Source organism: Diorhabda sublineata, chromosome 5 (genome assembly GCF_026230105.1).
Source record: "Diorhabda sublineata isolate icDioSubl1.1 chromosome 5, icDioSubl1.1, whole genome shotgun sequence".
NCBI lineage: Eukaryota > Metazoa > Arthropoda > Insecta > Coleoptera > Chrysomelidae > Diorhabda > Diorhabda sublineata.
In genome coordinates this window covers 10123302-10149653 of record NC_079478.1, presented here as the reverse complement: position 1 = coordinate 10149653, position 26352 = coordinate 10123302, and the positions used below count along the sequence as shown (strand labels likewise).

The following is a 26352-nucleotide window of genomic DNA, read 5'->3' as shown; positions in this document are numbered from 1 at the left end:
GATAGCACAGATAATAACCATGAGACTTAACAGAGACGAACACATTACACAATTCTCCAAACGAACCTCTTCATCAAACTACAAAAGTAGAGAATAGACTAAGAACTCTGGCCCAATTTTTTTTCAAACGGATACATGGTATAGGAATAATGGATAAACTAGGCTCTCTACATAACAACAATTGAAACGAAAGTATCGACAGTTTGATATGTAATAAATGCAAGACGTAAGTTATAAATGTCGGAGATAAATTCCAATTTCTTTTTTTATTATTATGTTATATTTTACACTTTGATCCGTGATTTTTTTGTTTGAAAATGAATCCATAATCTCGCAACACGATGTTGATATGAGTTTTGAGGTACATCAAACATTTACTTAAAATTTATGTGTATTTTGTTCCAAATATTCTATTTTGATTGAGACAGTTCACTTTAGCTATAATACTTAATTAAAATGACCAATACAGTGAAGCTCTTTTATGTCTGACTGTTAAAAATGCGGTCAGTTTTTTCGGTTAATTCAAATATTCTTGGGTTTTTCTTATTACATCTCATTTTAGTCTCTAGAAAACAACAGTCTTCGCTCCGCCTTTGAACAACCAACATCGAAGGTACTGGTTAGGTTAGGTCAAAGTACTTTGGATAGGCGGCAAGGGTCAATGAAGAAGTTATGTCGTATATTTTCATTCGATTTCACTTAGAATACCAAATCATCTGCGAATATTAGTTCCGTTATATGTGTTGGTTCTATCCTCTGTTTGTGTATTTAATTTTTGAATAATTAATTATATATTAAATTATCTTTACAATAATTAAGTGCAATGATAAGGTAACTTTAATATCAAAAATGAAAGATATGCAATTAAGAAGAAATGTGAAGAAAAAGGTATACGTGAAGATCTTGGGTCAAACTTACATGCAAATGGTCTACTTTTTTATTGAACATTTTTTAGAGATAAAACTTGGAACGATAGCTAATAATATTGAAATTTTGTAAATTACTGTTGGTAATATATTCTAAATTATAATTATTCATACTGGTATCTATATTTTGTTTCAGGATTTCATATGGCCCCAAAGTTGAGCGCAATATTTCCAGAATCGTGCCTATTGATATTCGTTGGAGTGGTGATCGGAGTGATTTTGGTGCATATGACAGATAGCGTCCACATGTCACCATTAACGCCAGACACGTTTTTCTTCTACATGCTTCCACCGATCATACTCGACGCCGGCTATTTCATGCCTAATCGATTGTTTTTTGAACACTTCGGCACTATATTATTGTTTGCTGTTGTTGGTACTATTTTTAATACATTAACTATAGGTAAGTTCACCACAAATTTAGTCACTTTTGATTATTTGATTCAATTGAGGTAGAACGGTGTTGATATGAGCTTGAAAATAGAAAATAATTTATGAATAATTAGCTCTACTCTATGTTCAGCCGATTTAAAAAATACAAGAACCAGACGAAAATAGTAAGAAATTATTTGAATTTTGAACAATGAAAAAATCGAATATTTCAGAAAATATTGGATAGACAGTCTTGATCAAACTTGACCTACCAATGAGAGAGTATTCTAGAAGTTCAAAAGCGGACTGGAAAGTAATGTTGCTTTCTTATATTAAATACAAACGAATGAAATTGTAATCATTATCGTTACAAACATGTTGCCATCTGGTGTTCAAATTTTCAATGCCGGACCGATAAAAATCAATTAGTTTTTGAATATCTCGAGATGACATGTTGAAAATCATCCGAATTTTAAAATTTTTGGCTACTAAAAAAAGGCTGTAGCGATCACAATTCATGAATTTTTGCACAGTGTGGTCTTGCATTGTCAAGATTTGAATCAACGCTTAATTCAGGTTTCAGCATTTCAAAATGACCATTCCGCGTATACTTCACCAAACACACAGAAGCATCTTTTTGGGATATAAACCTGGCTTCGCAGTACTTTTGCGTTTTGGATTATCATATAGGACCTATGTTTCTTTTCAAGTGAATAAGCAATCACAATAAGATTCACTATGGTGCCGTTGAAGCAATACGTTGCATGCGGTGGATAGATTGGTTTCATTCTCTTCGGGTATTTTATGCTGAACTGAAACACCCACTCTGCTTGTTTTTCCAATCTACTGCAAATTCTTACTTCCACTTTAGGCATGAGCATAATCAAAATTATCAGATCTGAACTTAAATAATCATCTCTGGCATTTACCAACGTGTAATTCACTTTCATGAACATAGTTCATATTTAAACTAAATTGAAATTTCTGGAACCTTTGGTGACATTCGTACTATTTACAATAATGTTGGTGTAGTGGGAGTGTAAACAGTGTGTTTAGTTCGTTGTTACGTTACAACCATTGCAAAACTCAAAACTCAAAATGTATACAATGACGGATATGCTCTTCAGGAATTTGGCTGGTTATTATTACTCGAAATTTCCAAAAAGTTTTCCATTTGATTATATAGAAGTGAACAACTCACAATAATCCCAAAAGTAATTTACAAATAGTAATTAAAAAGTAGTTGATAGGATGATAAAAGGAAAACAGTAGAGAAGTATAATTTATAGAAATAGCTTCCAAATCAAACCATATGCTACACATAGATCTTATTGTCTCAGCAGTTCTGATAGTCATCTATGAGAAAGTTTTTAAGCAAATGAAAATGATAACAATAAATTAATGTCACCGCTTACAGCCGTTGTCAGGAAGACATTGATGAAAGTTTCCTACCACTAGTAGTGTACCTCCTTTGATGTCGATCTTGATAACATGAATTATGGGGCACTTATTAATGACCGATGACAATACCATAATTCCATAAATCGTGCCATGATTGTTAATGGGATCACCAGAAATTTTTTTCATATTTGATTTCTGGTAGTGTTTTGTATCGACTAACAGAGGACGTGTTCAGATATGTGCAATTGCGCATATCTGAATTTATTGCAACACTTCAAATAAGGGTGGATTGATTCTTAGTTAATTTTCTAATGACTCTACTTATCTATCTAGTACCAATCAATATAAAATATTTGTTAAAAAGCTTTTATCATTTCTGTTTAAATATAAAATACTTACTACCTATAAATTTGGGTTTTTAAGTAATCTCTGTAGGTCAACATCGTTATCTGCATTCAGAACAGCATCATCGGCATAGCATAGGATCTTGACGTCTTTGTTACCCATTTTATACCCTTTCAGGTTACGAGTGCTTTTTATTACTTCGTCCTTAACGGTGTTGAACAATACCGGGATAAGAGAATCTCTTTGTCGAATACCATTGTTTACAGGAATTTTTTGGGTAGTTATGCTATTTGATTGTGTTAATAATAATATTTTAACTAAAGAATTGCAGTACTAGGGCTTCAGAGAATACCACTCGCATGTTTTAAGTCACACCTTATCAACAGAAGTCAGCTTGTAAGGGTTGATACAACGATGTCTTCTTGTAAGCCTATAGAATGTGGAGTGCCTCAAGGCTCAGTTTCTCCTGTTTATAAACGGCTTCGCCTCTCTAGACATCAATGTTTAGATAGATGTATATTTGCAGATGATACTAGCTCCTCTTGAAGCAACCCTTATCTCACGGCACTTCATAGGACTATATCAGTAACCTAATCACCTTTAAATCATGATGCGATTCTAATCTTCTCTGTCTCTAATAATAAAGTTTTATCATATCAAAATACATTGCTACGTTTCTATCAAATAACACCATCAGTGACGTCGTTGAATCTGTAAAATTCTTAATGCTTGAAATGGGCAATTTCTTGAAATTACTTTTTGCCGCCTCATCTAAAAAATTAAGTTCCTCCTGCTTTGCGTTAGGATCAGTTTCCAAAGAACTGAACGTATCCACCTCCTCAGTTATTATGCCCTTATTGAGTTGTATTTCCGATATGCCCTTCTCTTCTGGGTTACTTGTGGTGCGACTCAATTTGAGCGAATCTTCAAACTACAAAAAAAGCTGTTAGATATTTACTCAGACAAAACAGTAGGGATCACTGTAGGTACTTATTTAAAAGATTAAAAATTCTGACTCTTTCTTCCTTATTCACCTTTGAATCCGTTTGCCTAATCTGTAAGCACGTTTCTCCAATTTCAGAAAGGTTGTTGCACGGGTATCCACTTAGGAACGCGGAGCATGACCTTTACCTACCTACTCCACGTTCATTGTGGTTACCTTCTGTATATTGAAATTTTATTATATATATATCTTTATTTAGTTATTTTTATGTTTGTTTCTTAGTTTTTACAAGTTTTTGTCTACAAATTGTAACAATTAATAAAGCATTTTTCTCTATTTACATCAATGCAAATCAAGTACACCATAAATGTATGAATGATATATTTAATTAGTCTCTATCCTTATTAGAAGTGTTAAAACAATATTTTATCAAAGCATTATATAATAAAAGCAGTTTGGTATAAGAAAAGGGCTTGTTGCATGTCAGGAAATATTTTATATATCGAAATTAAAATAAAATAGCCCGTACTTGTAATTGAATTAAATGCTATACGAATGTATAAATACTTCTCCCCCAGCTAACTGAATTTAGAAATTATAGTATTTATTTTTAACGAGGTCATTGGTAAGTATTAATCCAATTAGTATTTCAGAATGGATTAATGGAAATTAAAGGCCAAATTTTTGATGGTTTATCTTCCCAAATAACAAAAATATCATTTAAGGAGCTTTCCAATTAACAGTTGGCTGAATTGATTGAGTATAAATTTTTACTACTAGAAGTTGGAACAAAAATCACTTATAATTCTAGTAAAATACCTTGCTTGTATCAAATACAAGCAAATTTTTTGGAAATTGGGATAATTGACAGTTCATAGCTGTTATAGCTATGACCAAACCAGATAATCACAGAGATTATTCAGTGGAATAATACTAATTCCAATTATGTGTTAAGATTTTTTCATGAAGATCATAGGACATCATCATAGGACTGTACAATATTCTTTACTTGAATGTATTCTTACCCACAGCAAATTTTACAAGGTGCTAATAATTGTTCAATACAAAATATGCATTACTTAGACAGAATTTCCAATATCACTACTTTTTCCAAAACATGCCATTTGAATATATAAAAGAACATATTCTGCAGAGCTGAAACTACTAAAGCTACAATTTCAAATGAAATTTTCACATAGGAAAAGACTTTTTAGATAATGTGCTGGGGTCATTGAAGCTTGTTCCAATAGCTCCATTGGGTACTTTTCCCATATTCCTCTGATGATAACTGAACAGTAATATCCCGCGATTCTAATTCATGGAGATTTCTTAGCTTTTACTGACTTAGTCTGTTTTCGTTTTCCCAACTATGGGTTATAAAATGTACTTTTGTGGTTTGTCAGGATAATTGGGAGTACATATATGATACTTAAGATTTTTTTGATTGATTTTATTGAATATAAAATCTTTTCGTTATAAAATCTATGTAAGATATTGTAAATGTTCTTGTTACAGGTGCTTCCTTATGGGCGGTCGGACTAACAGGTCTGTTTTCCTGTGATACTCCCCTGCTAGACATGTTCCTGTTTGGCTCTTTGATCTCTGCAGTCGATCCGGTGGCTGTGCTAGCAGTATTCGAAGAAATTCAAGTTAACGAGATATTGTACATAGTCGTGTTTGGTGAATCGCTACTCAACGATGCGGTTACTGTCGTGCTTTACCACTTGTTCGAATCCTACACCCAGATGGGATTGAAAAATATTCTCTACGTCGATATGTTTTCCGGATTTTTAAATTTCTGGGTGGTGGCCATCGGCGGTACGGTTATCGGTGTGATCTGGGGTATGGCTACCTCTTTAGTGACTAAATTTACGAATGAAGTGCGAGTTATAGAACCTATTTTTATATTTGTTATGGCCTATTTAGCGTATTTGAATGCCGAAATATTTCATATGTCAGGAATTTTGGCGTAAGTATTTTTAAGGTAGTGTTAATTTAAGTGAAAGTAACTATAATTGAATAATAGTTTTCGTATGGTAAATAATTTGCTGACGTTAATAAATATTTCGATAAATTATAATATTCCGTTAAAGAAATCTATCGATTAGGAACAATATTTCTGATCTTACTCCAATGATCCATTTTATACAGGCTCTAGTACAAGTGTGGAACAAAAAAATGTAACATGTTTGCAGTATAATATCTTTAGAATTGTTGAAATACTGTACGCTTTTGTCCTGTGGGAATATATCAAATCGAAGATTTATACCATTATCATATAAAAATGCATTGCAGCCTTTTTTCATTAAATAACACCACCATTGGCGTCGTTGAATCTGTAAAATTCCTAATGCTTCAAATGGGGTTACATATTGCCGCCTTATCTAAAAAATTGAGTTCCTCCGGTTTTGCGCTGAGATCAGTTTCCAAAGAACTGAACTTATCCAACTCCTTAAAACTGTATTATTGAATCGCATCTCCGATATGCCCTTTCTTTCTGGGGTACGTGTGGTGCGACTCAATTTGAGCGAATCTGTAAACTACAAGAAAAAGCCGTTATATATTTACTCGGACAAAACAGCAGGGCTCACTGCAGGAACTTCTTTAAAAATTAAAAATTCTGACTCTTCCTTCCTTATTCATCTTTGAATCCGTTTGCCTAATTCGTAAACACGCTTCTCCAATTTCAGAAAGATCGTTGCACGGCTATCCACTTAGCACGACCTTTTTCTACCTACTCCTCGTTCAGAATTAGTCAAGTGCTCAATATTTTACAATGCAAAAAATGCACAATCACTTGAACTCAAATCGTTATCATCTTTTCCCGCATTCCGCATATTTACTGGAATGTGCCTTCTACACTGTCAACGACTTCTATTCTTACAATAATATTTAATTCCAGGTATGCTGTATACTGGTTTAATTTTTGTTAAGAACTTATATACTATTTATATACTAATTATTACCTGTTACTATTACCTATAATTTTGTTATTCATTGTGGTTTTCTTCTGTATATTGAAATTTTTTTGTTTTATTTTTAGTAAGTCATTATGTTTGTTTTTTAGTTTTTACAAGCTTTTTTCTACAAATTTTAACAATTTTTTTTTAAATAAAGCATTTCTCTCTATTAAAAATTACAAAATTAATGTTTCAAAATGAATGAAGTTCAATTCGAGCCATTAGTACAGTAGATTCTTTAATCAGTAATTAAAATTAAACAGAAAAATTTGAATTCCATCAACTATGAGTAAATACAAACCATATTAGTACCTTTCTATAGATTTTTTCAATTACTGTGAAAAGAGATGCTTTCCGTAGAGTTTATTTAAGAATTTAATAGTCACAATGATTTTATGACTTTCAGTTGCCAAATTTAACACGGTTTATGTATAATATTTCCAAGATAAGAGGGAATTTATGAATAGCATTGTATATCCCTATTTGGTTTATGAGTTACACAATATTTGGCACAAGAAATATACGACGAAGTCATTATAATTACATGAGTAATGTAGAACAACAGCTCCAAGTGATCCTTAGAAGTTTTCTTCCTATATTAATACCAATAGGAATACTACTAACATGTTTTTTTAGAGCGAACCCCTTGACCAACCAGATGACATCGTAAATGCTTTTTCAATTATTTTTAGTCAGGATATATCACCTCATCTACTCCTGATTTTGAAAAAATTGATTCATATTATAATTGTTTGCCGAGTTTAAAGTTTTAACTTGCCTAAAAAAATGAAACAAACTTTTTATCTGCCCTTGATTGTTCAGCAGCCTTTCTACTACGGAACTGTGTGCATGTTCTTGCAAAACCATTATGTTATCTATTTGATATTCCGATATTGAGAAGGATAATAAGGTTATTATCGCCTTATCACAATTATATCCAATTTTTCTAAGATATTTGAAAGTCTGCTGTAGAAAGTTGTTTCGCATCAAATGTAATGAACAGTATGGTTTTTATCCTGCTAAATCTACAGTCTCGAATTTAACCTGATGAACGCAATATATGGCAGCACACTTAGATAACGATAATCAGGTTGATGTCACCTATACAGACTATTAGAAAACTTTTGATTGCTTGGATCATAGTATTCTCCCCACTAAGATGTCCAACAAAGGTTTTTCATTCAGATTTTTTTTTATCTTATATCTTACAGATATGAAGCTTAATGGTAAGTAATTGTAATATAAAAATCAAAGCAACTTCTGGGGGTCAAATTCTTGGGCCGTTGTTATTTTCAATATTTAAAAATAACGCTGGGATTATATTCTCATTTATGCAGATGATTTAAAGATATATAGTTCAATATTTAACATTGGTGATTGTCACTTAATTCAATCTGATCTAGATACAACAAAATGTAATACTTCATCTTTGATTAGAACATTTTTAATACTGTTTGATAGTAAATTAAGCATTGTTTGAGAATATTAATATTATCCTTGGTAGAGCCTTTAGAAATCTTGGTTTCGTACTGAAACTCTAGGCAACCAAAAGTAAAACCGTATCTTTATTTTTTAATGCAAAACTAGAATATGTCTTTTTAATATGGGACCCATGCTACCAAACTCATTTAAACAAAATAAATTATTGCAAATATATGTGGTATTTATCCACCACAAGGAACACATCAAAATACACAAGGCTTTAACTTAAACGAAATGACGACTAGATGTATGTGTTCTTTCTTGATATTCTTTCATAAAATTTTGAGAATAAAATTGACTATCCACAACTGCCAGGTCTTCTACGAATACTTACTCATAGAGTTGCCACTATGTCGCATTCTTTATTATACTTTCTAGATTGAATCAATATCAATGTCATATGCAGAGCTCCATTTTTTATAACGATCTTTTCATCATAAAAATTTTTTTATTGTGTTATAACTCTATCATTATTCGTATTTGCTTACTTTTTACATATCTTTCTGTATATATTATTCACGTTTCATCCAAATCTACCAGAGTTTATTTTTACTGTTTAACTTCAATTTTTATCTGTTATATATCTTTTTTCCAACTTTTAACTAGCCCTTGAACTATGCAGTGGTGTAAACAAATAAATTAATAAAGATTGAATTTCTATAATCAAATGATCTGAAAAAACCTTGACTTTATTATTTCCATTTGACAAATATAAGCTATTAGCAATACATTACATCTTCTTGCTTGCATTATGCTTCAACTGCGAGAATATTCTCTAATCTAATAATCTTCCTATTGAAATCATATATTAAAACATATTTAAATTCAATTAACAGATTAATATTCCATTTGAATGGGAAGAAAATAATTTATTCTGAATAAATTTTACGGATACATATAATAATCATTTGTTTGATTGTTTCAGAATAACTTTCTGTGGCATTACCATGAAGAATTATGTAGAAGCTAATATTTCCCATAAATCTCATACGACCATAAAATATACCATGAAGATGTTGAGTAGCTCCTCTGAAACGATCATCTTTATGTTCTTGGGAGTCGCTACTGTTAATAAGAACCACGATTGGAATACTTGGTTCGTCATTCTCACAATAGTATTTTGCTCATTTTATAGAGTTATAGGTGAGTGGTCTACATGTTAAAATAATTCACTATCGATATCATTTCATTTGAGAAATGTGCTTGAGGATGAGTATTCTTTCTTCTGATACACAATCGCATTTTTTGATATTATTAGGAAACCATATACAAATTTTTATTCTCTCATTCGGAAAAGATGAAGAAGTCATAGGTGGTCAAATTTGCCGCATACGGTGGCCGAGCAGTGACTCTCGTTTCACGTTTGGCCGAAATATCAGTCACAATTATGCTTAAAAGTGACGGCGTTTTATAGTGGTCAAAAATCCATTAATCTGACCCGCAAAACGGCCGTTTGCGACGAATTGCTTCACATAGACACCCCAAAGCCGCCGATTACTACTCCTTATTGCCAATTTGATTCTCTAGAAGGAATTGGAGAAAACGATTTACATCACCTTGATTTTTGACCGACTTTGTCTTTTGGGTTTCGGTTACGGTAAAAGTTGTTGGTGAGGAATGTCCATTAGTTAGGTAGTTTTTTTCATAATTTCCGGCAAAACAAACAATGGTAGTGTGTCTTGGAGGTTTATTACTGTGATCGCAGTAAAATCCAAATGGCGAGGGTTGTGTACTTGCCAGGTTTAGTATGTTAGTATAGTTACTATCAAAATATTCTAAGTTGTATTTGGAAATAAGTTTTTCGATTCAACAGCACTTGAAGATGTCGAAGAAGTACATTGCAAAATTTTCATTGACAGCGATTCTGTTGATTCAGATGTTGATGTTAAAGTTACTATTTCATGTAGATTCAATTCAAAAAACGTCTACATTTGTGTCCTGAAAAAATCATGTTTGCTTTAGTAGCACTTCTTAAAATGGGAAAATGTGTGATCAAGATTTCTACATAGGACGTTGAACAATCTACAAAAAGATGATGAATTGTATATTTTTACCCCGATAGAAAATTTTCTGCAGGACAAAAAGACTCAAATTTAGTTGAAAGACGAGTACTAATTGGAAAGTATTTTTTTGGAAATGAATTGGTGTAAACTAGATCCTGATAGTCTAGGACATCAAAAAACGATGCTGTCAGCTATGTTACCAACTCGTTCAGCTCTTAAAATTGTAAAAAATACTGAAACACTTCCTATTCGACAATAATTGTAAAAACTTTTTCGTTATTAATGGAGTGGATTAGTCAGGAAATTATTGGCAAAATGATATATGGATAAGCAAAACTTTTTGTTTTTTTTTCATCCTATCCATTTTCTTTTTTCTCAACTGAGAGAGCTTGGCATATTGTTTTGTTTTTTATTGTGAATTATATTAAATTTCAATTGAATAACAGGTTATATACGTACATGCATCTGAGAGGTAGAGCGCGACTAAACTCGTAACAAAATACAGCACGCCAAATGGAGGGTTAAGGGATTTTTTGTAACCAATTCAATTGATTGCTTCCTACGTAAATAAAATCCCACGTGATCGTTCGAAGCTGTCGTTGTCATGTCACGTGGAAGAAAACGTTCATTAAAGCAAAGTGGTGTTCATAAATCTTTTTGTTCCTTTCTTTTCTATTTATAGGAGCAAGTACATATTTGTCGTCATAATTGATACCAGTTATGATTCATTACATGATATGTGGGAGAAATTTTTCAATGCTTTTATTAAACAAATAATTTTCTTTTAATTATATTTTTCTAGAAAGTGCAATTGTTTTTCTACTTTTACAGAACAATGCTTTTCCAGCTTTTCTTACCAATTTTTCTCCTGAGTGCATTATATACAGGGCTGAAAACAGTCTGTAGTCGCTTGATACCAGATTGTGGCGTTTTTGATTGCTTCGGACGAGTCCACTTCATCAATTTGTTGTTGTTTGTGTTCTATAGTGAGAAACTTGGCATCCATTTGGATAGAAAAATTTTTATGCCTGGATTTATATATAAAATGCTTTCATATCTCTTCGTAGTGTATACTATCACGCCCACTTCAATGTTAAAGGTTGATTTTTCTTTAGTAGACCATAATACTTTTAAGGCTATCGTTTGAAAGATAATACTTTGTGAGTGAATATGATTTATGGTATCTTTTATGCACTAAGCCAGAGAATGACTGATCCACGGTTCTTTATTTATATTAATCAAATTACGCTTCACACCCCCTACTTTTAATTATAACAGGCTTTGAAATTTTATTTGGAAATAATTTTTATAGGCTGTTAAGATTGACTGCGAATAATAATTAGGTACGAATACTTGATATTATGTTAGCCCACATTTGGCAACAAATGTATGTGTTTGGTAAAGCGGACCAGACTATTTGCTCCTCTACCGTCCTGTCTTTTGTGTTTGAAAACCGAGCCGAAATAGTTTTAGTTTCAGTGGAGAGAAGTGTCCTTACGTGAATTCCTCTGTCATTGGTTCTGGTAGGAACTGCCTCTAGTACTCCGACTATTGCATTGTATCTGTCTTTATCTAGCTCAATAGAAGCTACTAGATCATTTCTCACTAATGTCTTCCGAGAGAATAATCCGTCGAACCGTGGTACTATTTCCACCACTAGTTTTTTGGATGACTTCCTTATTTCCAATCCTTATACTTTTTCGACTAGCATCTAATACGATCTTGTGAAGACTTGAGAAGTCCATATCCAATATCCCCGTTTCCATGATATTCGCAACAAACATTTGTGATGAATCTTGGCTTCTCCGGTCACTTCTATCCAACTAGATCCGTTCTGATGATTGAATGGGTGGTTTCAGTATCAATTACGATCTGACAAGATTTTCTTGTCATTGGAATTTTCTGGTTCTCTTCGTAGGTGCCGCACTATCTTTCAATATGTTCAATTTGCTGCTTAATGCAGTATTCTGTTTGAAGAACTTCCATTCTTTTCGGAGAACTTATTGATAAATTCAGTCAGTTGAGCTGATAATTCGATTTTCGAACCGAAGTAGTGTCGTTGGTGACACTAATTTCAAACATTTGCTTCCCAGACCTTCCGTTAAACTCTTTTTAACCGTTATCGGCAGTGCTTCAGCAATGGTGTTAATTTTGGCAAGCTTCAAATCGTGTTGCAGCTCTATATGTCTGACAGTATCGGCGACAACAACCACGCAACTAAAACATCCTTCGTTGTAGATGGAAAAGCCAATGATGTTGACACTGAATTATTGTGTTATGTGAGAATTTTGTCTTTTAATTTAGAATTAGGCCCTGTAGGTCTCCCAATCGCTATCCTAATTGCTCAATCAAGCATTCAATTTTTTTTTCTGTTTTTTTTTCCTTTTTCGGTTTTTAGTTGCTTGTTCTCTGAGTATAATTTCAATCTACTTTTTTACTTCGAACATCATGTCACTTTTCCTCCAAATATTTTCACATTTCTCTATTTCTATACTATCAATTCATCAATCACTTTATCTTTTATGTTCTCAATTTTTTAATTTCTTCTCTCAACATTTTTTCTGATGTGTCTCCAAATTTTCTTGGTCTTTTTTCAGTTCTTCTTGAATTGCCTCCAACTATTCTTGAGCTTTTTTCATTCCTTCTCTCTGTTCGTCTTAACTTGCCTTGTAACTTTTCTTGACTTCTCCTAATTTTTCTTGTACAATTGTTTTCATGTTCCAGATCTTCTAGGCTCTTCTTCATTTGTGTTTCTCTTTCAGTTCTTTCATCTTCATCGAATTCCCTTATTGGCTTCTTGTAACGGTCAGAAATATTAGGAAAAGCCACTGAAATTTCAATCTCTTTTGATTATATGGAAAATTCGTTATTTACGTCCTAAAATTGTCGGATAGTATTTCTAAAAATTTGAAAGCGGCAATTCAAGACTGTGAAAAATAGAACAGGTATATGAACGAACGAATGCGGATACTGGCAAATAACAATCATGAAATATTCATAATTCATTTCAAATCAATAAAAAAAGCTGTTTTAATAAAAGCTTATTTCGGTAAAAGCGTGGATTATGTAAGATATGTTATTTTCAAGGTTTTTGTTATACATAAATTGTCATCTTCAAGGTCTATTATACTTCGAATTGTTGAAAATATATTTCTTCTATTTTTCTAATGAAATAATATAGAAAATTATTTCAAATTCTGCTTATTGAAAGGGAATGACAAATTATTTCATTTCCTATAGATTTGACGTACAAATTTGAATCGTACAAGGTAATAAGAGAATGCTTATTGGTATGAGTCAGTTCAATCATCGTCTGTATAAAGATCTGGAATTAAAATAAATAAGAGATACTAACAAGGAAATTTTCTAATAAAAATCAAATATACATGAAATTTGCTCTCTAGAAAACGATTTATGGTACTACATGATGAATATTTTTCACATAAATGTACGTTAACCATTTTTTATCAATAACTAACACTTTACCTTTATTTTTTGTAGATGGAATTTGTTGGATCTGAAAGCCTCTATATATTTTGTTTTGTAATTTCAAATGCGAGATTGAGATGAAACTTAATAGGAAAAGTGATGATTGAGAAATTGCTCACTATTCCATTCGCAATCATATCCAATTTTTGTTGGTTTCGCTAGTTTTTAGTTGCCAAGAATTTTATTTGGTCCTGTTAATATAACCTTTACCTATTTATTTATATATCTCAATTTCTGCTTTAAATACCGATTTAAATACTAATTACCGTGCCTTTTATCGATGTAAGTAAATTATATTTACAAATAAAAAGAGTCAGTAGTAAATATGAATAAGAAGTGCACTTAGTTATATTAGTTCAAAAGTTTATGGATGAAACTTTTCAACAAAAATTAACGATACGAATAAATACTTTTTATGAACTACGTCCAAAAGAAACTAATAACAATAAAGTTTAGTAGGAGCTTTATAGTTTCATTTTATGTAGTACTTATATGAAAAGAAGCTTTTAACAACTTCCACTTTGTTTCAGGAGTAATAATATTTACAGCAATAGCAAATCGTTTCCGCTTAAACCAATTGAGTACCGTGGACAAGTTTGTTATGTCTTACGGTGGATTAAGAGGTGCTGTAGCTTTCGCTCTTGTGCTTCTCATAAATCCTAAAACGGTTAAACTCCAACCTATGTTCATGACTACTACTATTGCTGTAGTGTATTTTACAGTTTTTTTCCAAGGTATCACAATAAAACCGTTAGTGAAGATTCTCAACGTGAAGACGGCCGAAAAAAGGAAACCAACAATGAATGAGAGGATACATGAGAGGGTGAGTCAGTAAACTTGTGATAGAATTTCTATTTAAACTTTTTTTGTTTTCTTTCCTATTTCCTTTCACATTTTGCTCTATGGTCTATAGAATATGTTTTTATAAATTACTTCAATTTCTTAGACTTTTTGATATATTAATATTTCTAAATGTTCTTGATTTTAGGTCTCTCCTGTTTTAAAATTAGTTTTTTTTATTATTTTTAAGAGATAAAAATTGACGTTTCGACTAATTTTTAGTCTTTATCAAAATATTTTAAAATTAGTCGAAACGTCAATTTTTCATGAATCTCTTGAAAATGATTAAAAAAACTAATTTTAAAACAGAAGAGACCTAAAATCAAGAACATTTAGAAGCTTCAATATATTTTTATATATATTTATCAATTTTCATCCAAATGTTCAGTTTTTTTAATACGATTATTCATTATAAAATATCTGAACTAGCAGGAGTACAGTTTTTTTTCTAATTTTCAGCTGATGGATCATACAATGGCTGGAATAGAAGATATTTTAGGTCAGCATGGTAATTACCATATACGAGATAGGTATGTATAGACATATGAATCTAGTTTGATACTTAATATGGATTGAACAACGAAATATATTCTGTAATGCAAAACAAAAGTATACTCTACAGAACAATAAAATTTGTTTTCTTCTAGACTCTACATATAAACTTATTCTCCAAAAGCGACGATTTAGAAGTTGACAATCTTCTATTTCAAATGATATGAAATCTATTAAAATCCATGTAGTTGTAATTATTATATCTTGTTAGCTTTTCCGCTCACTCCTATCTGATACTTTACAAGAAATGTGATCTTTTTGTGTTGCAATGTGAGCTTTGTCCTCTAGTAGTGGAGTAGTGATTTGAAAATAATTTCGAGATTTTTCTCTCATATGAATTTGCTCCATTCAATTATAAATAAAATCGACCGTATAATTTCACATTCAATAGTCATTTTTTTTAAACTCTTAACTGTTGAACACTAAGTAATATTATGACGTGTGGAAAATTTCTCTTTTGAGTGAATCTCTAAACCATTTGAGGTTGTTGTACCAAATACTCATTAACTAGTTCCAAATCAGTCATTTGATAGTTGAACCTAGTTGTCATAGTCTATTTTAGAAAGGTATAGACTAATAAAATGGGGAATTCCGTCCAATTCGGCTCAAATCGGTGTCGGCCTTAGGTGTAGGTCTTGAAATAGTATTGTTTGTAATATTAAAATTTCAAGTAATTGCGTAAGAGAATTAGGAAAAGTATGTTTTCTGGCCTGAAGTGGCAATATCAAAATATTGTGTAGGGATTACTTAGGTAGTAGATTATACAGTTACGTTTTGCGTTTTACAGGTACCGTTTAACTTTCTATTAGTGCTTCTGCCTAATTCCAACCCTATTTCAGATTCGGCTTTTCTTTCTACGAGTATCCTACCGGCACGCCTTTGGCACACTATTTTCAGTGTTTGTGAATGGATAACAATAGGCTAAACCCATAAATTGACCCCAACCCGGGTGGTACCACCTGCACTACCACCACAGAATTTTACAATGAAATCAATGCCAAACTATGAAAGTGGCTTAAATATTCGTTGGATCCCTCTCTAGGGTCCTTTTACATACCTAATGAGGTTTTATTACTCTATACCTTTCTGAAATAAACTATAGTTCCTTTGATTTAAAACGCTTTAAGCGTCGTACCTCTTTTTCGCTGACAAATACATTACTGTAGGCACTTTTTCTGATTTTATACGTTTTCCTACAACGATTTTCAATAATAGGATTTGAAGATCTCGATCGATTAGTAGATTTGAGACGAACCATTCAAGTTTATAATTACTAACTGTACCCGTTAGCTGAATTTGATAAACCCGTAGTGGTTTTAATGTACCTATGTGAATCAGCAGCTTATTTTCCAGACTCAGTTACCATTTTCTACCAATTAATAAAGTACTCTTTCAATTTGAACTCCATCTGTTTCCATTTTGTAAATTGGCTTCATCTCTAAAAAACATTTATTGAAGATCAATCCAAGTAAATAAGTCTAGTGCATTGATTTTTGGCCATGAAGCAAAAATAACAGAGGTACTCATTCGGGTGCAATGGCGACTTGAGAATAACATATTTACTTAGTACAGTAAATGTTTGGGTTTGATAATCGACACCAAATTACAATTTAAAAAACATACAACTTAAAAACCAAGTGAGGCTTTAGCTTTAATCATTGCGATGTGGTATACGGTGGCATATTAGACAAAAGTAATACTTATAGAATTAAAAGACAATCAGACCTCTTATTTAAGACTAATTTACGCATGAAGCTCAACGAAAGAATCTCGTAATTACTAAAAGATATGGTATGTACAATACACAGTCTAAATTCTTACTACAAAAGTTTAAGAAACAAATCACCAGAATATTTGTATACAAGAGTTATCTACAGACATCTATAACTTAATTTTAATACAAAAAATGTAATAAATATACCTACACATCATAAAGAAACGTTCCTTTCCATATCCATATGTCCCTCTTTAGTAATTATTTTGATATTCCCAATTATGTGTTATGTTGCAATGCATTAAAAAAAAACTGTTTATTGAGCAACAGTAGAGAGAAAAAAATTTTCGATGTATTGTACCATTTGGTTAATTTATTTAGGTGTAATTGAGGATGTCTAGATCCAGTATTTGGATTTAGGTGTGATGGAAGTAAAGCTGTATCATTTGCAAATGTTGCGATATTTTTGTAAATATCAGAATATTTGTGTTATAAATGATTTCTCATTACCGTTAGTGGAAAATGTGTAATTCGAGACTCTTAAAATTCAATCAAGTTTACCTAATAGGAGGCTAAGGCTTTACACACATACAAGCACATGAGAAAGTTTGTTCCGTTAAGCATCCACCCATCGATACAATCCCCGGATGCGAAACAGACATTCCAACTCCCCCTGTTATTTCGACAGGATATAATCGTAATTCGCATTTGCTTCCTCTCCCTCTAGTTTCCAGAAAGTCTTCTCGTGTTAAGAAGGTTTAGCTCCAGAGGATATACACCCTTGTCTTCGCAGTTGTTTCGTCATATCCTAAAGTGTGTGTATATCTATGCATCTGTTAGAGCCTTTTTCAATAAGAGGAGCTCTAAACTGAGGATTCCTTTACTTTTCTAAAGTCTTCCCCGCAGTATAACTTGACATTCCCCTACAAAGTGCGAAGCTACCGTATCAAAAGGTATCCTCTTTTTGGTTGTCTTATTGTGCTTATTGTGTGTGCTGAAATGTTGAGGAGATCGCAAAAGACTTTGTGATAAGGTAACTAGTTTTAACCATTTTCATTATAATAATATTAGGTGAAAAATTATTATTTAAACAGCCACACATACAAATTTTTGGGAAAAATCTTGGTACAAAAGGTCTTTAAGAATAATATAAATAATAGATGTAACCTGCTGTTGGTGCTCTTAAATTTAATGAGGTAGAACCTAAAATTGATGATCATATTCACATTATCGAAAAAACATTGGATACACACACCTATCATATATAGATTTATCTAGAATTTGCAGTTTATTCGTAACAACTTTTCACTCATACAGTTAATCCGTTTATGCAGATCGTAAAAGCTCAAGATTTATCTGAATGTTGAATCTTTCAAAATTTAGAATTTGGCTTTTTAAAACTATAAATACATATATTTGAGTTTGGGATGGTAGCTGAGGTATATATGCTTACGCTATTCATTTTGACACAATTTTTATTCTCGTGAACACCTTGTTAATTTTCAAAAGCGGTTTTTATGTATACGAAAACAGGGCAGTTTTGTGGGTGTGACTATCACTTATGATTACTAAACTAACCCTAAATAGATTTACATTTATTAAGATGGAATCATATCATTCATAAAATTCAATGTAACTGTTTGGTCTGTTTTTTCTTATTTGCTTCTGTATTCTTCAGCTTCGTCGTTATTTTTCTGGAATGTCCCGATGGATCAAAATGATTGGTGTGCTGCTCTACCTCTTTCTTTGATCTTTGCTTACCACCACGGCTGCCGTAAAGCACTTTTTCGTTGTCTGTATTGTAATAATCATTTTTATCTAGAAATTCTGACATTTGCAATGAATTTTAGAGAATGACGTCGTTTACTTTCAAAACAATATTGCTAAGATACGTGACAAGAATGGTTGCTATGAACATATCTACAGTTTGAAGTCCAGTCTATAGATCTTTTAAGGAATACCTAAGTTATAGTTTGAGAAAATTCTATTACTTTTTTTTAAATAAATCAAACTAAAAAGAATTGAATTATTTAAATTAAATAATTCTTAATTAAAAAATAATTAGCTCTATTGCGAAATATAATTTTAAAATTTTATGACATTTTTTTCCTTCCAGTAATACTATTCTCATATCAAGAATTATTTTTCCTCTTTGATTTTAATCATTATAAAATCATGTTCTTCAGTTTTTTACCATAATTCTTTGCGTCTGCAGAGATTTTTTGCTAGCGCGTTTTTATGATGTCAAGTTTAATTTAACAGCGCAGCGTGTAGTTATGAAATTTTGTTTTCTACTTGATAAAAATGCTACCGAAAATAGATCACAAAGATGACGCTATATCTACTATAATAAAAACTCAAGTATAAGTATAGTGATAAATCTTTCCATGGACGCTCATAAATTGTCGAAATCGACGAAAGTGTTCAGAAAATTGAAGATTTTGTGCTCACAGGCTTACAGTGAAAATGAATCAACAAGTTTCCGTAACTTGTAACTGAATTTGTTACAATTCTGGACAATGAGTATTGAACAGTGTTCCTTCATTTAGCGTGGATTCTTTTAGTGAGAAGCGCGCTATTGTGGAGCTCTGCTCTAAAAATTCAAACGAATGATTTGGGAATGGAAACGGTTGCTACGAGTTAAGAGATGTCTTGTTATAAAAAAGCAGCTTAAAACTGATCAAAATTATCTGTCGCAGATGGTGACTCATAGTGATATAATTACAACCCAATATCAAAGCAACAATTAAGTCAATGGAAGACGCCATCTTCATCTCGTCCAAAAAAACATGTAATCTAGTCAAATAAAACATCTAAATAATGCTTAATCACATTATTGGCAGCAAGGGCATAATTCATGAAGTTTTTTTCTCTTAGATCAGAGCGTCAATCGAATATTTTATTTGGAAGTGGAAGATTGCTCAGCAGCGTTCGTAAAAAAGATCCGATATGTGGCAGACAAAAGACTGGGTTTTTCACAATATGCTTTCAACAGTTTGTGGTTAAAATGGTGGGGTTACGCTGCTTCACGCAACTTACTCTCCAGACCTGACTCCGTGGGATTTTTTATCATTTACTATGCTATGATCAACAGGAGCTATGTACTTTTATTTTAAAAAAATGAGACAACAAACTTATCATAAATAGAGGAGTTAAATATCGTGAAAAATGGAATCATTGTCTATTTTTTGATGAACTTCTCGGGACGGTAGGTCTAAATACAAACTTACATTAACTAATGTTTCAGGAACCTTAACATTGACGAGTCAAATTGTACAAAAACCTGAGTGATCAGAAATTGAATTAAGATTTGTATTTTAGGATTCATCTAACATAAATCATTAGGATTTGAGGTCTAAATTGAGCCAAATCAACAATAAATAGCTCTATAAAAATAATTTTTCATTAAAATAGACCAGGAACTATGGGTACCAGCGAGAAATACTTTTATATAATTTACTATTCCTGATTATGAGAAGATATTCATTTTCTTCAAAATTATTGTAATAAAAGTGAGATTTTTCAATAATTCTAGATTCAAACGTTTCGACAACCACTTCATCAGGCCGTACCTCTTGCGTAATCACCAAGGTGCGGAACAGAAAATTCTGGAAACTTATTCAAAACTAGCTATGAGAGATGCGATGGAGTATATGCGTCGAAATGCTTCAACTATTGGAAATATCTCTGGTACTGAAAGTATGTCTGCAATATTTAAAACTTATACAGCGGGAAATATAAATAGTAGGTAAGTATATGCGTTTTCTTTCTCATATCCCATTATTTCAAGTATGTCCTGAATATTGGAATAAGTTTAGCAATTCATATTTAATTTTAAGTGCTTTAACCTGATAACTTTCTAACTTTTCAAGTGCAAGGCTACTAGGAATTACGTGGACTCCACAACTTTTCTTAATTCTATTTTTTCCTGTCCTGTGTCTCTTTGTTTTATTTTTCTCCTTCTTATTCCCCGTTCTCCCCTGACATCTCTATTTGTTCTGTGCAGTTTCTAATCGGTGTTACTTTATTGTTATGCTCGTAGCTTTTTATCTGAATCGGTATTTCCTTTATAGCTAGAAACAGTGTTAATTGTGTTGAATAATCTTCCAGTCTCTCCATTTCTCTCTTACTCCAGTCTTCCATTATGTGCTGAGGTCATAACAATAAAACTTTTGATCTGTTCTATTTCTGATTCTTCTTTGTCTTACGTATATTCTCTTCTCGGTTAATTATCATCGTCTTTTTCTTGTGTTCGTATATTTTCATATTCATTATCTATAGACTATCATTGCATATTTTTAAATTTAAGTTACAAGTTTTCTTATCTTCAGCCAGTACTACAATGTCATCTGTCATATATTTCAATTTTTTTTCCATTTTTTTTGTATTAACCGATTTTCTATATGTCATTGAAGCTATTTGTGTAATTATGAGATTTGCGTCTGTTATTCTTTTCTTTGCTTTAAATATTTATTGTTACTTTTCTATAGTTTTTTCTAGTTCATCTTTCAGTGTTCTGTTATTCTCGTATATATCTTAGCTTAGGATACTTCGTAATGTGATTCTTCTATAATATTTGCAGTTTCTTATGCCCCCTTACTTTGTATTAGTTTAAGCTGTTGAGCGTCTATTATTTCCATTTGGTCTATTCTTGGTGATTTTCCTAGTTTTACTTTCTCTACCTCTGCTTATCCTTTAATCTATTAGCTTTTCAAATAGCTTATATTATTTCCTTCTGAAAGGTCTTGAGAATATTGTCTTTACGTTTCCTCGATATCATCTTCGTTTGTTATTATATCTTTATTTGTGTCTTTTTTGTTTATTATCGAGTTCTTATTATTGTAACTTTTTTTTCTTCCGTTTCTAATGGCTTCAAAGAATAGTTCTCGATTTTGATTTACAAAAAAATACCATTCAGGAGCGACCATGTTTTCTATTCAAATTTGACGATGATTTGAAGGTTTTTTTTAACTGTGACCTACGGTTAGATTTCAAATGAATGTTTGTTATTAAAAAAATACATATGACGAGCAGAAATATGAAAGATTGTATAGAAATTTTCCTAACAAAATTTGAATTAAACTGCTTATCATCAGTTTCTTAATCTAGGCAATATTTGTTGTACTACGTGAGATGTAGAAGAAGAGCCAAGAGAAAAATAAGCGCGAGGTGAAGGTTACATGCTCTTTTTCACAAGCACTCACTAAATTGGAAGTAATTAATAGGATGCAAGCTATCAAACCTTAAACTAACTTTCCATACGCGAGTGAATAATAAAATTCTCAGTTTGGCTACCCTATTATTGGTATTCGATTTTTAGTTAGTTGCATGTAAAAGGGGAAATACAGAGTTCAGAAAACTATTGATAAATTTTGGGGTGTATGTTGGTTAATCAAAATACTGTCTTGATTGCGCCGTCCGTTTATTACGACAAATTTCATTTTTTCTAATATTAACTCTGATTTATCAAATACTTATAAATCAGAACTTTTAGTGCGTAAAAAACGATTGCATTCTTGAGTCACAAATATCTATGGAACCAGTCAATAGTTTATAATCTCTCGTTACACGCCTGAAACAAATAGGTTATCATCTGAGTGCTGGAAAGACTGAGATCCTCGCATTTTAAAATGCATTCACTCTTATATGTATATAGACTACTGTAAAAATTATCTTTCTCCCTATTTCTTCTGATCTTCATATTAGTCGTAGTTGATCTTGTTATAGACCAAAACGAAATTGAATTAATAATTATTAAACAAGGAACGTTTTTTTCAAAATATGTACTATAAATGTTTGCAGGTATACATGAAATGCTATTCGTTATTTCGTTATTATTTTGTTAATTAGTTTCTTTTACAATGCAGATCCGGAACCGATTCTACAGGTCCTCTGAGAGAAAGGTGAGTTACTTAATTTTCCCTGTGATAATTACAAAAATTATAGAAAACGTTTCCGTTGCTACTAATAATTTATCAAGAATCTTACCGAAAAAATTACGACGTTTTATAAAGAAATAGGGTTTTTCTATATATTTGTAGGTTTAAACGTTAATTTGATGATATATTTAGTTACATAAAAAGCCAAGCACCCAGTGAAAATTAGTGCTGATAATGTGTTTTAAATGGTATGATTTGACATACTTCTTGATAATTTTGTTTGAGATATTATCTAACAGTTTAGACCAACCGGTGGAGTTTGTCAAAGCGCATCTTCAATTCCCTATTCCAGGTCGTTTTTGGAACGATTGAAATGGATTTCTTCGCTGTTTCAGTTTTAAAGGAAACACCAACTGAGTAAGATATTAGAAAAATCCAAACTGTTTCATACGTCCATAAACATTCAAAGGACAACTTCATGTTCTAGAAACATTGAGTTGTGATTTCCCTTAACTACTAGGCCTATCTTCCCTAGCTCATTTGTTCTGTACCTCCGGCTCTTGTGATCGACTTTTTAATATCATACTTGATCGCTTAAGTCATCAGGCCCCACATCTTATTAATTTTACCAAAAATTTCTAGATATTCTAGCTTCTAAGAAACCAACCATCTTTTGAATCAGGTGTACTCGAATAAATTATGTGTCAGTTATTTCAGTAATTACAAAAAAAACTAATTAAATGAAAACAGAAATTTTCAACTGACTTTGTATCTAGACTTTCATGTGTTCTGGTCTTCTTCTTTTTTTCTTTCATGTGTCTTGTCCTGATGTTGGTGATCACCAAGACAAAATTTTTACGGCCTCCTGCCAAAGCGAAAAAGTTTATTCTTACATCGATCCAGTTTTGAATATTTGTGAGCTACGACTGCTTTCCTCCAGGTCGCCTCTCGATCTTATCCTCGAGTGTGATCTGTAAAAGACGATATTTATCACTTCTCAAAATATGAGCAAGATATGATGTCTTTCGACATTTTACGGTCCTCAAGAGTAACCTTTCGCTGTTTGCTCTGGTTTGTTTTAGTCTATGTTATTTTTTTTGGATATCATTCCATTTTAGTGCAAGAAAAATCCCAAATTTATTTTGACTATTTCTTATAAATGAAATTCTCGATGATGACAGATTCAATCAGATTTATAAATAATTTGGATAAATCTAATTCCTAGAGTAATAAAATGTACCTATTCTTATTTCAGTACGAGTTTTAGTCAATTAGATTCTAGTACTTGGAATATTGATATGCAAGAATTAGAATATAATCCTTCCAAAAAAGATTTGACGGATGCCAAAATCCACCATTTGTTGGCTGAAGAATTAGGAAAACCATACAGGAGGGTAAGTTTGAATTTTATATAATGACAACTAGTAAAATTGAGATTGTGTCGCTAAAAAGGTAAGAACTCAATCATTGTCCATTTTTAATTAGCTTCATAATAGGCTGCTGTCTCACCTGAGTCCTTGAAAAAAATTGTATAATTATTAAGAAATGCTTCCAAAATATAAGTCACAGTCTGTTTGAACCAGTTTGAAGTTTGGTATGGAGAGAGCAACATGTTTGAAAAACTCTTCTGGGATCAGGAATTTGAGAGATTATGATCTTCATAAATCTGGTAGCTCCTTGGTTTCTTAATGATGAAAGAGATATTCTAGACGTATCCCACTTTTATTTGATATGTACCTTGTTTGTATATGGCAAATATTTATAATAAATCTAATTCAAATATTCAGATATTTCTATGACTTAAACTTAGCTTGATAAAATTATAAATGACCAGTTTGTTCTTAACGACATTGATAACCGTATTAATCTAGTGTTTATTTATTTAGCTGCATATTCTTATTTATTTTCAAAGATTCACTGTAATCTCTTGTTTGTACCTAATAAGGCACTCAATATTCTGGTTTGTGAAATCGCCGTTGGATTCGTGGGCGTAGCGGAAACATGGACAATAAAATTGCCGACGAGCTGGCCAAGTTTGGAACCAGTAAACCTGAAGTCGGAATTTACTCGTAGATTGGGTGGCATCTTAAGCTGTAGGGAAAAACAAAGAGCCCTGGATATAGACCAGTCATATGGTTACAGACAAGGTAAAACGTTCATAGGCAAGAAAACTTCCTCAAACTTAGAGGTGGAATTATTGCAATGAAGTAGGCAAGAGACAAAGACTTTGATAGAGCTAATCAAAAGACAAGCTAAATGTCGATTATTACAGATACCAGATAAGCAGTGCCATTCATAATTCTATGATTTGATCTAGTAGAAGAGCCAGTAATACTAGAAAGACTCAATGAGTTAAGAACGCCTGAGTTTGACAAGGGCTCCCTATTTTTAGTATTATTGTTATTATTGTAGCAATGTCTTAACTTCATTATCATCATTTAATTTACAATTGTGCCCCCCGAGATACTCACGTAAATGATTTTAATATAATGCGTTATCTTATGATTATCAATGATAACATTCAAAACACCTATTGATTGTGAATTCTTCATTGCACTACAATTTCCAATTATTTTGTTTGTTACAGCACCGCAAACTTAGTTATAGTAGACATGCAGTCAACGATCGAGATCTTTCGACACAAGTCAATTACAGGATGCACTTCAACATGCGAAGATTGGTTGCCGATAAGAAACATCACCATAAACGACATAGTAAAAAATTGAATAAAGTAAGATAATCTTATAGATAAATAATCTTAGAGTTTCGTTAGTGTATCTTGTTGAGGCAACCATCCAACGAATCGATATTTTATCCTCAGTCTTTAAGATCTGTATTAATATATAATGCTGGACTTAACAGCAAGTAAACCATTATTGGCGTCAATCAAAAGATCATGTTACAATGTTTTTCACATCAATTGCTCGGTTCCTTTTGAGAATTATATTATTCTGAACATGCTGTTATGCAAAATTAGAGAAAAATCTTCATTAGTTCTGATTCTTCGTATAACCATTAAACCATAACATTTTCGTTGGCTATAAGTATAATAGTATTATATACAAAATTATCAATCCACAACGGTATTGCAGGATAGCTTTAGGAGAGTTTTTGAATAGACGTGTAATCACTTCCGATCTTGTGTGGTAGCTCGTCGTGAAGGATCCTGTACAGTAGTTACGGAGATATGATTTTATAATGACGTCACATTGGTGGCTCGGCGAACACAGGAAGTAGTGCTCGTGTGTGCTTGGCGCCGAGTATCTATCAAATACTCTAGAATAAGAAAAACCTTAAATTTATTTTCGGCTGTGATGCGCGAGGCACTCAGCACCGCGAGGCCGTTGGCGGTGGCCCACACCGCCTATGAACATAATTAAATTATAAATTCTCGTACAAATTGTCATTGTTGTTCTTTTTTACTCATTTACCCAAAGTTGTAACTA

At 32.0% G+C, this 26352-nt stretch overlaps 1 protein-coding gene across 4 annotated transcripts in view; it reads left to right on the top strand.

Moving 5' to 3' along the window:
* Positions 1 to 26352, top strand: part of LOC130444363 (probable Na(+)/H(+) antiporter nhx-9) — a 48986-nt gene that overhangs the window by 7008 nt on the left and 15626 nt on the right. For all 4 annotated transcript variants that reach the window (XM_056779452.1, XM_056779455.1, XM_056779454.1 and 1 more), the window contains exons 2-10: positions 1063 to 1329; positions 5503 to 5956; positions 9355 to 9572; positions 14452 to 14744; positions 15221 to 15291; positions 20563 to 20775; positions 22895 to 22930; positions 24162 to 24300; positions 25494 to 25637. In XM_056779452.1, coding sequence (XP_056635430.1) covers positions 1063 to 1329; positions 5503 to 5956; positions 9355 to 9572; positions 14452 to 14744; positions 15221 to 15291; positions 20563 to 20775; positions 22895 to 22930; positions 24162 to 24300; positions 25494 to 25637 — 1835 coding nt within the window. The remainder of the gene's footprint in view (positions 1 to 1062; positions 1330 to 5502; positions 5957 to 9354; positions 9573 to 14451; positions 14745 to 15220; positions 15292 to 20562; positions 20776 to 22894; positions 22931 to 24161; positions 24301 to 25493; positions 25638 to 26352) is intronic.